At 41.3% G+C, this 17485-nt stretch overlaps 1 protein-coding gene across 12 annotated transcripts in view; it reads right to left on the bottom strand.

Moving 5' to 3' along the window:
• Positions 1 to 17485, bottom strand: part of nbeaa (neurobeachin a) — a 117388-nt gene that overhangs the window by 39863 nt on the left and 60040 nt on the right. For all 12 annotated transcript variants that reach the window (XM_050040328.1, XM_050040330.1, XM_050040335.1 and 9 more), the window contains exons 10-17: positions 16325 to 16458; positions 15535 to 15643; positions 14416 to 14568; positions 12359 to 12527; positions 4879 to 4958; positions 4414 to 4476; positions 3941 to 4038; positions 2091 to 2183 (exon numbers count right to left, since the gene is read on the bottom strand). In XM_050040328.1, the coding sequence (XP_049896285.1) occupies positions 2091 to 2183; positions 3941 to 4038; positions 4414 to 4476; positions 4879 to 4958; positions 12359 to 12527; positions 14416 to 14568; positions 15535 to 15643; positions 16325 to 16458 (899 nt within the window). The remainder of the gene's footprint in view (positions 1 to 2090; positions 2184 to 3940; positions 4039 to 4413; positions 4477 to 4878; positions 4959 to 12358; positions 12528 to 14415; positions 14569 to 15534; positions 15644 to 16324; positions 16459 to 17485) is intronic.

Here is a 17485-nt window from a genome sequence, read left to right as displayed (position 1 = left end):
GGGACTAAAGAGGACGAGAGATGAATACCAACAAGAGAAATTAAGGAGCGACATTAACGGAACGGCAACACTGCAGGCGTCACCGGGGCAACGTTTGTGTGGCTGCACATTATTAACTTTGACGATTAACCTTGCCAGTAGGTGAAAATTGTGTCTCTGAGAGGCTTTTAACTTGAGAGGCTCAGGAATCAGGGTTGACTAATTTTTTAAAATTGAATTAAGTGAATAATGCTCAGCCTCTGTAAATTTCTGACCGTAATCAGGTCATTAAAATGAAGAAACTAAGGAAAGTTTGCACAAAATTCATTCATATATATTCTTAACAAAGCATCTCGCTCCCATTATCTTGTTTAAACTAGTTTAATCTGCTACTAATTTCCCTTTATTTAAACAGAATAACTACATTTTGCTGAGATTGTAAATTCTTTTTGAAATTCAGTCCCAACCCTCTTTGTCTATTTGAACAAATTAAGAGAAAAACAGAAAATATATAACTGTATGCTTTATGGCACACTTTATGCAGAAATAAAAGCATTATGTGTACAAATCCTCTGCTTTCTATCAGAATGAGGGGCTACATGAAAAAAAAGGGATGCAGCCTTTGTCAATTACACCCCAAAGCTATGGAACACACTGCCCATAGATATCAGGTAAGCTAGCGCGCTAAATATTTTCAAAAGAAAGCTAAACGCGTATATCTATTCACTTAAGCCTTGAGCTACTTTCAACTCTTTTAAAATCTTACTTGATTTCATGATTTATAGTTTTACAACTCCATCCATGTTTTAAACTGTTTTAAATGTCCTTTTATATTGAATTGCCTGTTTTATCTCCAGACATGCAGGCCCACCCACAGACATGGCTAAGCCCCTGAAAAGGTCCAGTGAATGGGCCCTCCCCAAATCTGCTGTACCCATGTGAACGCATGGGCATGATCTCTCTCCTAGTTCTAGTCATGTGGCTGGCTAGCTGCAGTATTTCAATGCTGCAATGGTTGCATACAAAAAAAAGTTGTACTATTTTCAGGAGGGGGGTTTTCATCATGGAAAAGGCTACATTTAATTAGAGCAACAATAAATACGATGTTGATTGTTGTTGTTTTGAGAGGTAATGGTGCATATTATTATTATTATTATTTCTTATATTTAGGATGAACATGATTATTTCAGGCATCACCCCTCCTCCCCACCTGTGCATCCCAGAAAGCCCCCCACTTCCCACCCTTATGAGCGTCCCTGTAGACATGACTTCGACTGTCAAACAACAGTGTAGAAACTCAGTATAACCCAAATTGCTTTTGCTTTAATCTATAACATTGACAAAACTATAAAACAGTCAGTGGCTCTGAAATCATGATTATGGTAGAAAATTACATTTTTTATAATGCTGTTTTTTTAAAACTGACAAATCGTCAAATTAAATCACATAAAAACAGGGCATGTGAAATTGATTTAAGAGTATTTAACATTATCATATTAAATGAAATAAATTGAAATGTCTTTCAAAGGTGTAAATGTTTTATGTATAATTTAATTGCTGTCTGGATCAATAAAATTTCCAGAAGTATCGAGGTGACTAAACTTAAAGAGGCAGCGCGACAGGATGTTTGGTTGGAGCAGATGTTAAGTAGGTGGGGGGACTGAAGGTGCAGGGCTCAGGTGCAGCTCGGCAGCTTGCTCCCATGTCGTGCAGCGAGAGGCGTGTGTGTCACATGGGATGAATAAATCCCCCAGCATTCATTGCCACTCATCAAGGTTCCACCTCCCTGCCAGTGCACACTGTCAAAATGATTATTCCGCCTGGACGTGATGATGAGGACATTATCTTCACACACACAAACAAACAGCCTTTCTAAGGCTCACTGGAGGCTGCGCTGCTGTAGTTTTCTCCGTTTTTACTGCAGTGTGTTTCCTCACTCTCAGACCTAAATGTGAGGCCATCACTACCCTGATGCGGTATTTCTGTTTTAGCTGTGACAGAAAAAAAGATTTAAGTGCTCCCTTATTCCGATGGTTCTCCATTTACTGAGCATTAAACACCAAACAAAGGAGAACACCAGACAGAAAGCACAGAGACAAAGAGGTACTGACTTGTGACCGAGGTGCTTGAGGAAGTAGCCCAGGACTTTGAGTGCTTGGACCCGGATACTCTCACTCTTAGAGGCCAGGAGCTTGCAGATCACCCTGTAACACGTCAAACACACAGCCACACTGATCAGTGACAGTGAAGGAATCACAATACCTTAGATGAAGACTAAAAGTGAAAAACACGGTTCTTCTGTGTGTGTAGTAAACACCTGCTGTCTGATACTCAGTAAACATCCTCAAAGTTAGCAACACGTGTGCTGACTGAAGAATTTTCCTCAAAGGAGTTTGCTCAGAGGACATAAAAGTAAAAAAAAAAAAAAACACAGTTTGCTGACTAGCTCTCCGACAACAGAAGATTTACCATAGCAACCAAAAACACATCCATGTGCAGTTGTGCTTTAGGGGACTTAGCTGCACAAGTAAGTACAGTAAGAGTCCTTCTTTGAGAAATCCTGCTGTGTGATTGAAGCTTCCCTTTGTATATGGAACATGGCTATTGTAAGTGAACATATACACAACGGCTTAAACATGCAGTAAAGCATATGCGTTATTGTTGCTACTCAAAACTGAGGATTCATTTGCTCATCAAACAAATCATGTAATAACGACAAAGACTACAAATGTTACTTTGCACAATAAAAACCAGTTTCTTCCTGCTTTCTAAATCTTCAATAAAATTATTCTCTTAAACACATCAAAAATAGGAAATGTATGGCCTTTTAATCTATGAATCAGTTTCCTTTTTTTCAGCTTAACTTATCTGTCTATCAGTACCAGGGCTGGGTGATATGGATCAAATATCACAATATTTTTTAGCAAATACCTCGATATCAATACTGTGACGATATTGTAGGATTGACTATTTGTGGCTTCACAAAACATTTACACAATGAAATCTTTGATAAATTATCATTAGGAATGTGGATATAATGACGAAGAGCCAGGACATATGCCACGTCCTTTACAGCTTGGACAATGCAAGGGTGGGTGCTACTCTTATGCCTACTCAATGACAACTTACAAGGGCGCGGAGGCAGGCTGCACGTGATGCTGCTAAGCTGCCATCGCCAGCACTGTGTCACAGCCTACTCACCAGAAATCCTGAGTTCAGACCTGATCTTCTTCCAGGCATTGTGTTTTAGAGTTTGTATTAGGCCTAGAATATTGTCCGTGTAACAGATCGTAAAGCGCTGGGTAGCCTTGCAATAAATGATCAACTTCTCCATATTTGTCATAGACTGATATTTAAGAAAGGAAAGAAAGATACCTGCAGCCTGTGATTGGTTGTTTCTCATCACATGACACACGATGCACTTTAATGCACTCCAAAAATTGTCTTTCTCAGGGCGCATCACTGGAAGAGAGCTTGGGGCCGACTAAGCTCGTCAATGGAGCCACTACACCACAAAATTTTTTACAGAACGCACGATAATAACCAGCCATCCCCAGAAAATGACAGAATTCACGTCACATTCAGGGAGCTGGGAAATCCAAGATTGCTTGCACTTTGGCATGCACTGGGCAAACCTGACCATGCCCTACTTTTTTACCCAAGTATGTAACAATACCCTTCTCAAACTCACATTTGGCCAAATTTAGAGTAAGGGAAGCGGAACGCAGGTGATCAAAAATCTCACGGTGGGTTTTCAAATGGTCAGAGCTTGGAAGTGACGTCGTCATTCCCCCATTTGAGCACATTGCCCAGCCCTCATTGACACTAGATCATTTATATTTCTGTGTATTGTAATTAATACTGTGTATTGGATGTGTGTTGATATAAAAATGCATTAACAGTTAAGGTCTAACCATGAATGTAACCAAATCTTTTTCAGATATACAATGATTAGTGTCACCTTATTCCATTTCTCTGGTCAAATGCTGGGATCATGGATGCTGGATGTTCAGACATAAGAGCCACTAACAGCTGGAGCACGTCATGGATATTCTCATCCTGTGGAGAAAAGAAAGCAAAGTTTAAAAGGTGAAAAAAGGCGGAAGAGGAGGGTTTAAGGGTTAAGAGGACAAAGAGAGAGTTGTAAGGGTGGACAGGGAGCGGGGATTGCAAAAGGAGCAGGTGGTATTTCAGAGCGAGAATAGATATAATTGTTACAGAAGAGTACATTCTGTTCAGTTCATTGTTGCGCCATTTTTCACGCTGTCACAGCGCCGAAGCTGACTCACACTCTCACTCCTTTAAGTGGACCATAACTCCGGCCCACAAATTATAATGCACATTTTGCCACCAGCTCCACTCAGCCGCTCTCTCTGTCTCTCTCTGTCTCCTTCTCTCACAGTGTCTCTCTTTGGCACTGAAGTTAGCTTTTACCTCATGCATGGTCAGTAGGTAGTTGAGAATGCTCTGCAGCTCGTCCTCCTTCACGCCCCGGTCCTGTGAAAAACAGAAACGGCATCTTTAACCGAAGCATTCATGATCTACGGTTTTTTTTTTACATCATCTTAATCTCAGAAGACTTCATTAATTCTGTTCCTGGATGATGCTTTTTAACCGTGAGGCAGCAACAACTTCACATACACATATGTAAATACAGGAACAAATCAATACAAGCACACACAAACACAAAAGACAGAGTGCTTCATTCAGGCTTCTGATCTATAATGCGATTCTCCACGCGCACACACACGCACACGCGCACACACACAAACTCCAGATTAAGCCCGAGGTTCCCAAGAGGGAGGAAAACAACAGAGGACATAATGGAAAAAAGCGATTTCTTGCAACTTCATGCATGAGTGTGATGAAGATAATGGTAATCAGTTTCTCTCACTGTACCTTCAGTATGAGTTGTTTGAGGAAGAGGAGCATGAAGGCTCTGAGCGAGATGATCTCCTTTTGGGATGGCCTTGGTCCGTCTAAATAAACACAGCCAAACAAAAGAATAATTTCCTGTTAAAAATCCATTTTTATGCACGATAATGATCAGCTAAATAAGTCCGTAGCTCAGTCTGAGTGAGCCCTACTGTGTACTGATATTAGCTTTTATTAGGCTTCCTGGAGAGCAAAGAAAAACATGTTAACACACACATACACGCACTCTTAGACAGAACTGTGAATCACTGTCATTAACTCCAGAAGCAATTTGGCAATCTGGATATTTTATAGTTGTACTAATCTAACTGATTACAGCAAAGACATGGCAATTTACAAAAACCTGATTGATGGTCCAAATGATCCAAACCAAACAAGCACTGTAATCCACTGTATCTACTTTAAAGCGCTGGCACTCCATCAGCTGTTTGCTGTGGTGGGCTACAAAGAAATAATCAAGCTGAAAACACAAAAGCATCTGACTCATACACATAAGCAATTCCTCATGTGGGTCTGATGTCATTGCTCCTCTCTGAAAGGTCTTTTGCCTTTCTTGGTGCATTTAGCTCCATTTTGCTGTGATTCATAACTGCCTCAGACCTTCATGACCTTTAAACATGTGCTTTAAGAGTCGCTAAGAGCCACCAGGTTCAGGATATTGTGTTTTCAACTGTTTTATTTCTTCTGAAATTTGGCTGCATTTAGCTTCAACAATGGCTTCCTTTTTACCTCTGATACTACGGCACAGTAGCCCTTTTAACAGACAAAAAAAGGACGACTCAGATGTTGGCAATCCATCTTCATTGTTGTAATAGCATTTCAGTCATTTTTGAGGTGTTTAATGTGTGCGCCAGATACACTAGGAGCTTAGGGCTGTGATGAATCGGTTCGAAACAGCTGCCAAATAACTAACTAATGGAATTGGGTGCCAAACAGAAAAAGATGCATAGTTTCAGATCAAAGCAAAAATGATATAAAACCCATCCTTAACAAATAGGGCCATTTTTCCTTTAAAGGGATAGTTAGAATTTTTAAAGTGGGGTTGTATGAGGTACTAATCCATAGTCAGTGTATCACCTACAGTAAATGGCGGTCGTCGCACGCCCAGTTTGGAGAAGCAGGCAGGAGTACTGAAACGGAAGCTCAAGCAATGTGGTGCTATGGATGGGGGCAGCAATAAAATGGATTTTGGCCACAAACAAACAAAAAACCCACTGTAGAAATTTTACATCACTTCAAGTGTATGCTATATTTAGAATATTTTCACAGCTCTACCTTGACCTCAGACAGTCCTCTCTGATGGGGAACAGATGCTGTTATATTGCTCTCTTCAAAGCCAACAGACTTCTTCGACAATAACATTAACTTTACCTTGCTAATCATGGAATCTGCTGGTCTGCAGCTGCCTCGATCGTTAAGTTTGTTTGTGTTATTGTGTGACTTTGGTATATCCAAACTGAACCTTTAAAACACCAAAGTCACACAATAACACACAGCAAACTAAGTGGTTGAGACAGTGGTAGACCAGCAACTCCATGCTCAGGTAAATTACCGTTTTTGACCATGGAGTGGTGGCTCTGATAAGAGTATCACTTTCAGATCAGTTCCCTGTTGGAAAAGGCTGTCTGACAGCAAGGTACAGAAGTAAAAATAATCTTAATATAGTATACACTTAAAATGACATTGATTTTTTTTTTAGGGGTGACTTTAGGGGTGACTTTTTTCAGGTGGCCAAAATACGTTTTGCTGCCGCACCACAGCAGTGCATTGCTTATCTTCTGTAGTGGTACTCCTGTCTGCTTCGCCAAGCTTAGGGCATGCTGCCCGCCACCTACTGTAGGCAGTAGACTGATTATAGATAAGTACCTTCAAATGCCACTTCAAACTAGAATGACCTTATCACAGTTGTATACCTCTGTGAACAAGTCATGTTGAAGTTTACATCCAGACTCATAGCCATGACAGTTGACAATGCTACAAATATGGATGTTACTGCAAAGATGCTACATACTCTCAAACAGTGGTTCCCAACTTGTTCACGCTCAAAAAATGGGTCACAGGTCCATTCTAAATGGACCGCAAGTTACTCAGGAACGTTTCAAGTTTGTTAAAAACACACTTCATTTTGAAGAACAGTAAATTTCTGACACAGGGCGTTTAATTTGAAGTACTGTGTATTGCTGTCGATGACTAACGGACAGCTACTTGACAGAGACAAAGGCAAGTATGACTCTGAATGTATTTAACTGTGTGGACCTTGAACTAGTGATTAAGGAGACATCTAGACCCCATGGCTGGACCAGTTGGGAACCATTGTTCTTAAACAAGGATGCTTTGCACGAATCTTCCCGGCAGCATAGCACAGTCTTGAGATGGACACCCAAGATTAGTGTCACCAATTCAGTATCCAACCAGATGTTACCCCTTCTGCTCCTGAGTCATGACTATGTTTAATGGCGAGAAAACATTATGATGTCACAGTGAAGTTGACCTTTGACCTTTTGGATAAAAAATTTCATCACTTCATCATTATATCCTGTTAGATATTTGTGTGAAATTTTGTCATTATTAGCGCATTAGTTCTTCAGCAAAAAAGCATGTTTTTTTTTTTAGGTCACAGTGACTTTGACCTTTGACCGCCAAAATCTAATGAGTTCATTGTTAAGTCCATGTGGACGTTTGTGCAAAATTTGAGGAAATTCCCTCAAGGCCTTCTGGTGATATCGTGTTTATGAAAATAAGACAGACGCAAGGTCACAATGCCTTTGACCTTTGATCACCGAAATCTAAACAGTTCATTGTAAGTCAAAGTGGACGTTTGTGCAAAATTTGTGGTAATTCCATCAAAAATTCCTGAGATACTACATTCACGAGAATGGGACGTACTGATGTACAACGCAAAAACATTATGCCTACAGCCATGGCTATCGCTGACACGGAGGCATAAAAATCCAAACTATCCCTTTAATGGTCCCAGTGGCCACTGCAGCCAGACAAAGTTGACTCTCTCTTCCCTACTTTGCCACTCATTCTCCATCTACTTCAACTACTCTTCTACAGATGTCATTAACAAACAAACAAGTTAGTAAGCAATAAACCTCACAAGCTGCCGGTTCTCATCAGCATTCAACATTCCCAACAGAGGTTTGTTGAGTTTATAAGGCAGCAATAAACATTTATGATGTCCAGCTTATGTGCATTTGCCACCGCACACTTTGCTGTGTCAGGGCGTTTGGAATTGACCTTATTTTATACAAAGCCAGAGTACTGCAATAGAAAACAGTGTTTATTGTAAGCTCAATAAAATGCACCTCGTCCTCTCAGAACATTTAAACCGATATCTGACCCGTAAGTGCTTAGCCAGCTGAAGTAAAGCGGAGAGAAACATAAAAGACGGAGGGTGTGAAAGAAGGAAGATACGTAGCTTCTCCCCCCTATTTGCATCATGCTCTGCTGGCCTTGAATCACACGAGTGTGTACGGGTTTCAGTCTGTTCACCTGCTCTGCACAAAGCCAAAACATGACACCAAAGCGCTCCCCCGTGATTCATCATCATTATCTGTCAAGCTGGTGCATGTTGGTGGAGTAGTGACACTCGCCATCCATCATGGTGACGCAGCAGCTCTGTGTCAAACATGGACGCACCAGGTGAATGAGTGCGAGTGCAACCTCCTTTTTCAGGGTCTTTTAAGAGGATTTGAGCAAAGCTTATTTTCATCTAAACCACTTCTCAGGGGCAGCTTTAATTATCGTCTTTTGCTCTTTGAAATTAATTTTCTTCCTCTTGTGCTCCTTTTATCCTAATTCTGAGTCAATGGTTTTATCCAGACATTGTGAAAACACTGTTTTGTTCTGCCAGATAACCTGACAACCTGTGAGGAGTCAAACTGTAATAAACCTATGCACTTTCTTTGTGTGTGAATCGTAATAAGTGTGTGTTTGTTCTGACTTTGGGCTCCTTGCAACAGCTACACACTCAAGTTGATTTGATCTAAAAATACAGTGAATTCTGCAGTTTGTTGAAGTCTTTTCTTTCGAGTTTTGTTTGTTGATCTACACTCAGTCTGTGTGTGCTCAAGATTACATAGGGACACAAAATATATTTACTTGGATTTAACACACTGTTAAATTGCATTATTGTACAATACATTCAAGGCCATAACATAAAACGTAAAACAAAATATATAAAACTAGTGGTATCACTGAGGTGAGCTGAATAAAACAAAAATACATAAAAATGGAGCCACTTTAAATAACTATGCCTTTTTTTTTCAGCTGCATTCTTTCTCTCACTCAAAAGAAGCTATTAAATCACTGTTGCACTGAGTTCAAAAGCAATGTACCTGACTAATGCTAAAGGCCTGAGGTGTTTTTATTAGGTACAGTACACGCTCTCCCTTTTTGTATTTCTAAAAGCAATTTTTAAACATCAAATGGAGCTATTTGTAAAATACGAGAAAAGCTTGGAGAGGAGCTGTGTATTTCTAAGCAGGGTTTCAAAGATTCAAAGCAGGTGTGGGGTAAAAATACACTAATACAAAAAAAATACTGTATATCTGCAACATGGATTCAACCTCATTACTTCAGACGGAGGCGCAGTTAAACACATTTCTACCCACAAAGCCCATTGTAGGTTCAAAATATCTGTCCATTACTATGCAAATTAATTCCATCGGTGCATATCACACTCTTACAGTATGGTCAAGTACACACACACGCAGGCTTCCAAACCACAACTAGCACATCCTTTAGCTTTGAACGGCCATTAGTACAAGTCTGAGGCTAATTGCTGCTGTTATCAGTGGTTCTTTATGGAGCTGGATCCCCGCCGTCAAACAGCAATATCGCCAAACAGAAAGAAAGCCAGACAGCCACTTGATTAGAAATTCCAAAAGCTCCCTTGGATCTGCCAATCAAATCCGTCTGTTGCCATGGCAACGTGGGATGCGTACTCATAGTCAGTGGAGGGTCCCGGGCAAAAGACTAGGTTGATTAAAGTGAAAGGCCTGCGCCGACCTTTCTGAGGCTGCGGTGTGTGGCAACAGTGGCCGCGTTAACGCTGCTCTCTGCTGAATTACAAAGCCATCGACACGTATCTGATTTGTGGCGGCGCAGTGTTTGGAGTAAGATGCGTTTTATAATTGCATTTCTTTTTAAAATATGGAATCTATGAATCTTTAATAGTTTTGTTTCCACACACACACTGCATTCACTGGAAGCACAAAAGCATGTGCACATATTTCACTTCTACATAATAATAATAATAAAAAAAAAAGATTTCTATTACAAAAGCTTCACATGTACACAGCAGCATTATTCTTCTTAAGAGACAACAACCAATTTCTTACAGGAAAAAAAACATGTATTCTCTTTTACTACAATGGTCTTACTCACTCTCAAACATGCAGACACATTTGCAAAAGGGAGCTGCTCAATCTTGCTCATGAGCAACAAGAGAGTTTGTTAAGGGAAAGTTACCACTTCCACTCACACCCACTGAATGCATGTATAGTGTCCGTGTGTCACTTTCTTTCCTGTCCTTATCTCCATGTTAAACGATGATCAAATAGCTATCTGCATTTTATGCAATTTAAGGATGCTGTAATTATTTGACCTGACATTACATAAAGGATTTCTGCAAAACTGCAAAGCCATTCAGACCCATTAAACTTCCATTAGCTATTTAAGTCCCATTGATGATTGACTTCAGGTCTTCATGCTGGTCCTAAGTTTTAGCTGTAAGCTGTAACCTAAAAGATAAAAGCTAGCTGTAAGCTAAAAGCTAAAAGTGATTTGACACATGACGTTTGGTTGAATTTAGGTTGTGACCTCAGGGGACCAAAATTCAATGTCAGGACAACATCTAATGTCAATGTGATGTAGAATTATGATGACGTTGATGTTTTGCTAGCATTGTTATTAAGTAACGTCTCATGCTAACGTCATCTCGACGTAGAATAAAAATATTTAGTCATAAGATATGAAGAACAAAACCAAACGTATGGAAAACATCATACGAATGTTATCAATCACACATTGTGAAATTCTAACTTTAGACATTTAACACATCATCGGCACAGATTTCATTCCAACCAAAATTTAACATCTGTCAGACGTAAGAGTACAACGTCTTTCTGACATCATATTGACATTCGGTGCCAGCTGGGTAACTCATCATGAAAAGCTAACCTTCACCTATCTCATACAATTACATGCAATTCTTATTTACTGCATAAAACTATGGGTACTGTAGAATTAAAGCTACAGTTGGTAACCTTTCTACTCCTCTGCCTTGTAGTGCTTCCAATGGCCTTACTGCACATGAACAGAAACAACCAATCAGAGCAGAGGAGGCTCTAACACAGCTGTCAATCATGTCAATCACTGCTCGAGAACTATGTTGTCAAACTGTCAAACTAAGCAGCGCTGATCAATATAAGTCAATATTGTGTTACTGTATCGCCTTAAATGTTGTCAGAAACATATTTTAGTGTACTGTTTAGCTGTGAAATGAAAAGGTTGGTCCGGCAGCTGGGTGGTACTTTCTCATTTTACAGCTAAACAGTACACTGAAATATGTTTCTGAAAACATTTGAGGCGAGAAACAGGCAATGCAGTAACAGAATTTTGATTCGTATTTGTTTAGCGCTGCTTAGTTTGACAGTTGCCCGCAGTTCATGAGCAGAGATTGACATAATTGACAGCTGCCTTGGAGACTCATTGGCTCTGACTGGTTGTTTCTGGTGTGCTGCGGTCAATTCAAATGCCATTAGAAGCAGTAGGAGGAAGAGGAGGGACATGATTTCTTTAAAGACTATCTAACTCATGCACTTCTTTCAGGATATAGTAGCCATTTCAGCAAATATGACACAAAATTATTTTGATAAGAGTTATCAACTGCAGCTTTAAAGTAAAAAAAAATAAATAATAGATGGGTCCAACCCTGGTTCAGACGTTGTTTGACCACCCGATAAGCACTTGGGTTGGAGCTTATGACACCTTAAATTGCACAAAGGTATGAATGTGACAGTGAGTGTGTTGTGTTTTTGTGTGGTAGCCCTGTAATGGCACAGGCTGCAACACAGGACAAACATAGAAGATGGATGGATGGACAAACTGACGGGCGAATGAATAATGTAAATACACATTTCACGTGTTTCAGAGATTATTACCACTATATGTGTAGAATCCACTAAATCCAGTAAAACGCTGCGTCACTAAAAGATGTTTAGTATGTTTAAGAATAATAAAGACAAAGAAGGTGGAGTGCGTAAAGTCAGAAAATTTAAGATAGAAATGGAGAAACCGAATAAAACCAAACAAAGTCATATACTATATAGACAGATAGACTAAGTCAGCAGTTAAGCTCCAGTGGCCGTTAGAAGTGTCTTCTCACAGCGATAATGTCTTTATGTGTGCAAATTGTATGCAGGTGTGAACCTACCAAGACCTTTGGGGGTGATTCCACTGCACTCCAGCGGGTTGATGGCCCAGTAGTAGTATTTCAGAGTGTGCATCAGCTGCAGTACGGTGCCAACACGGCGGATGGTGGTGTAGATGGTGGCGGTGCCGATGAACTCCGATGATAGGTATGTGTAGAGGGATAGCTGAACCTGAACACACACACACACACATCCATTAATACAGTACATATGGGCACACACACACAAAGGTCGACGGACGAATACAAATTGTCAGAGACCTGCTGGAGAGAAACAAATCATCTGTGTGTGTTTCTGGTGTTCAAACAAAAGGCAGTTTTATTGTGAAAAGAGCCGCGGGGGAATGAAAGGAATCTTCCCTCCAGCTAAAGCGCCAATGTTTTCTGCTTTGTGTTATTTCTGATGTTTCTGTGCCTGAAGCTGTCAAGCATCTGAGGAGCTCCTTACGCAGCGCTGACATTTAAGGAGGGCGCTCTCCAATTGCTTATTTGCTCCCTCCCTGCCTCCTTCTGTTCCCTTTTTCCCTCTCTTAATATTCCTCTAACCAATCCTCTCCATCGCCTGCACACAGGCTTGCGTTTGCTGCACGCTCACAAGTCTCCGAGCTCATTACAGTGACCACGACGCTAAGGACCAGCCTTAACGAGGTAGCGCTGGTTAAGCGGATGAAATTAGCGGAGTGCCGCGGCCTGACCATACCACATCACAGCTCATCTCGAATGGAGAGCGCACTCAGCTGGCTTAAATTGCCTTCATTACATTACTTTTTTCACACATTAAGCTGATGTGTTTATCTGTTGCGATTTACAACAGGTTGGGCTGCAGGAAAGCCTGAAATTCCTTGATCATGCCACAATAGTTTGGGCTGCACTGCTGCAACAGTAGCTTGTAACAAACATTTCTCCATCTCTGAGAGGATTATGTTTGCCAGAAGTGCTTGGTGAAGAAAACAAGCTCTTTATTTTCAGTGCGAGCCAGGGAGACGTTATGAGAGACAGGAGATGAGCTTCAGATGTGATTTCTTCAAGTGTTTCCTGTCCTGAATATGACCAAGGCTATTCTTGCCAATAATGAAGGTGATGATAATACCTTGAGAAGTGGAAAATAATAAAGCTCAGTGGGAGACAGGAATGGTACAGCGCGAGTAAGATTAAAGGATTAAATAATTTTTTATGTGTGTTGTGTGTGTGTGTGTGTGTTGCTGCTTAGCACATTTATTGTGCTTGTCTTGTTCTCACGATGACCCTGCTGAATTGTGGTAATGTTTATGAGCAATTCATTGTCAATTTCTGTGCTGGCACTCAGATGAAGGTAAGAGCCCAATAAGCAATCACACAGTCGAGCCACTTCGGACTGCTTCTGCATGTCAGCTAGCTTGATGTGTTTACGCTGTGTTGGATTCTGACTTTCACACCCTCCTTATTCTCCTGAGCTGCAGCACCTGCTCAGTCACATTTCCTCCGTCCTAACTCCAGCATGCCCCCGGAGAGCGATACTGCTGCACCCAGGAGCCAATCACGTCTCAGGGTCAGAAGGAAGAAGACGGGGAGTCAGGAAGTTCTGAAAATAATGGAGGCAAGAGCTGACTGGCCCCACGGGAACGCCAGGACCACTCACATCTAGTTCAGAGTGAGGAGGGGGAAAAAAAAAAGGAGCTACACATCTCTCTCCTGTCCCGGGGTCTTTTCAAATGTCACTGTTTCTCTTTGTTACCTTCGTTTGCCTGCTCTGTTCTTCCCTGCGTGATGTGCCAGCTCCTCCCTCCGTGTCCTGTAACCTCCTTTGTTACATTATTGTAAAGGGCAATGGGCGCTAAGATGTCAGTCCCTTCTTCCTCTTGGTTTTATATTGCTTGCTTGTCTCAAAAATCCTCCTGAGATCTGTGAGCGGTAAATTCTCTCTTGCTTTCTTTTTCTATTTTGTCTCTGTCTGGATCTATCACGCCATTAATTCTCTTACTCAGACCATCATCTTGTTTTTATTTTTTTTGCAGCAAGGTCATGACAACACACACACACGCACACACACATATGCAATAGATGCACACAAATAAACAGACCTTGGCAGGGGTGTGTATCCAGATGGCAGCATTGAAGAGGACATGGTCACAGAGCTGTTTGAGGAGAGGCGCTCCATGAGGTAAACCGTCCAGATACTTGGCGAAGGACAAGAACTGTTCAAGCACCGCCCTGGTGATGTGGACTCGTGATGACTGGACAAAAGACAGGAAATATAAATTAATTTTTTTGTAAATGACGTTAATGATGCTGTTGTACCTTGTTGTGTCTTCATACAGCACTGTATATCTTAACTGTTACAATAGACAGGTGCATCCATACACTGTAGTAGGTGCGTAGTTGCCACGGTCACTGATTGACATTTAAGTGACACCGAAGACACACAAGCAATGAAACGAGCTTCAGCACAGACGTGAAAAAACAGCTGCGTCTGAACGTGTGAATCCGAAGTGGTGACATTTCTTCAGGTTAGTAAAACACCTATGAACAGTTTTATTTAAATTATTTAGGTTTTATTCAAATTACCCTCTCGGGAGATGCTGTCAGCCTACAATGAAGCCGGTGTAACCACGGTGTCATGATGCCTATGTCGCCTAACAGTCGTCAAATGTGTCAAGTCATTAATTTACACCAGCAGCCAAGTCTGTATTTTAATTCATGTGATCTGTCTTTTTGCACATTTGTGGCGTACTGCTACTTGTCGCAGCTAGAAGACACGAGACAAAATTTACAAACATCTGTGTTGAAAAATATTTTGTATAGTGCATTTAAAATTGAAAAAAACAGCACTCAGTTGCCAGTTTATTAGGTACACCTAGAAAAAACGAATGCGGTTTAGTACAACAGTCCTGCAGTAAAGCTTCTAATGTTCACTTTCTGATTGGTGGAGGATGTAGCTGAACTCTACTGCCTTCTTTAGCCTCATACATATAAGTGGGTTGGACAAAATAATAGAAACACCTGGCTGTACTTAAACTGGCAACTGAGTGTACAGCGGATAAACATGAAGAGCAATCAAAACATAACACATTATAAAACTAGACGCCTTATAAGCCTTGAAAAACTTCCATGGAGGTCATGGTTAAAATCAAGGCTACTCTCAATGACAAATAAATATGACGTGTAACACAAACTCTTCACTGCGGAGGACTTCCACTGACCTTCTCAAGGAGGTATCCAATCACCAGAAAGCCCTTCCCTCCCAGCATTTGCTCCTGCATCGCCACTGAACTCTTCAACAGCTCCACCAGGAACGCCAGCAGGGTGGCACTGCAACACACATTGTGCACACACATTTCAGTCGATGGATTTCTTCATTAGGGTATGTGAGCAAAAAGGAAAGAAAACCTGCTCCATGTTTCTCGCTCCACGTTCACCTCCATCATTAATTTTTAATAAGACCGTGTTTTTTCTTTCGTTTGTTATCGCCATCTTCCTGATGATATTTGACAAATCGTCTCGGATGCGGCTAACATGATACAGAGATGCCGCCTGATATGTAACTGCGTTAAGGCTCATGTGATGGAGTGGTATCTCAGAGCGAGAAGAACGCAGACACTCCGACTTTCTAAAAGCAGCTCATCGCTCCAGGGAAAACCACATAACTCTTCTTCCTTTCACACTTACATGCCCTGCTCTCTATAATCAGTTATTTCTGGCCTGCAGCGTAATTGTAAGGTTGGTCTTTCAGAGAGATGATAATTCACACACGTAGAAGACTCATCTCTATCTAATGTCCCTCATATTCTTTTTTATTTCACTTCTTTTCCATTTCCTTCACTTATTTCTGAGTCCATTTCAGGATCAGCTGCAGGAGATGTTGCACATTAAACAAAAAAAGCATTATTTTTTGTTTAAGCCTATTTAGGCTACTATAAATAATTCATACAGTCGGTATCACTGCATTCCACGCAGCCACTGGGTTGCAGTTTTTTATTGTACACCACTCACCAGACTGTGGTGTCCACGCTGCTGTCATTGAGCTGTTTGTAGTCCAGCTGAGCGAAGAGAGGGAAGAGCACCTGGATGCCTCCTATCGAGTGGATGGCACTGTGGATGGAGTGGGTAACAATGGCCTTCACATCCTGTGGGGCGGATATGGACTGTTAGTGCTGACAAAGACAGATAAAATCACTCACTCACTGCCAATTAACATATCTCATAGCAGAATTACAGTAGGACATTTACTGCAGGTCCCAAATAGAGCGTTGCTACAATTTTGAATGGTTTAAAGGTCCAGTGTGTAGGATTTTGGAGGATTTATTGGCATTCTTACCTGAAAATAAGAAATATTGTGTTTTCCTTGCCTTAGAATGAGCTGTTTATATCTACATAGGGAGTGTGTCCTCATCCATGGAGTCTACCATGTTGCACTGCCACATTTCTACAGTAGCCCAGAATGGAAAAACCGAACACTAGCTCTAAATAGGGTCTTTGTATTCATGCGTAGGCCACCATAGTTAGCAGCCCCCCCCAATGACGAGCCGAACAGCATCAGAAAAGAAATGATTTTTAACATGACACTGCTTTATTCAGGGTTTCTGCTGATTTAAACCACTGAGTCTGTTTGTTTTAGAGAGGAGGAGACCTCTGTGGATAATTCAGCTCCTGGTAAAAACTTCATGAACATCTGGATCTTAAGTCTAGTTCACATTACACGATTTTCACCGCGATTTTGACGTCGCAGAGGATCTTGAGAGCCACCTTGGGTCGGAGGTGAGTCTGCCACGACGAGTCCTCATGTGTTAACAAGCCCACGAGCAAGTTGCCCCCTCGTCTGCGACTGGGACTGGATATCTGGCATGCTAGAAAACTGGAGAAGTCTGACACGACTGACAAAGAGCATCAGCCAATGAGAGGCGGGATACGTCCCACGTCAGCATGCAGGAGGACGGAAGAAATGTGAGGAGGACAAGCTGCAGGGTTGCCAGGTCCGCTTATTAGCCGCGACTTTGGGCTTGTTTTTTTGTACAGTCCCTAACAAATATTGGTAGTTGGGTTGAAGTTTTTTGGGCTTGTTTCTAAAGTGGAGTTGCTTATTCGGGCTTGCTCTCTAAAAGTCGCCTTTCTCTATATATATCTGTCGCTTCGTTTGGGCTTGTTTCCATAGCC

The sequence above is a fragment of the Epinephelus moara genome, chromosome 3, assembly GCF_006386435.1.
Source record: "Epinephelus moara isolate mb chromosome 3, YSFRI_EMoa_1.0, whole genome shotgun sequence".
Classification (NCBI taxonomy): Eukaryota; Metazoa; Chordata; class Actinopteri; order Perciformes; family Serranidae; genus Epinephelus; species Epinephelus moara.
This window is presented reverse-complemented; position numbering and strand designations above follow the sequence as displayed.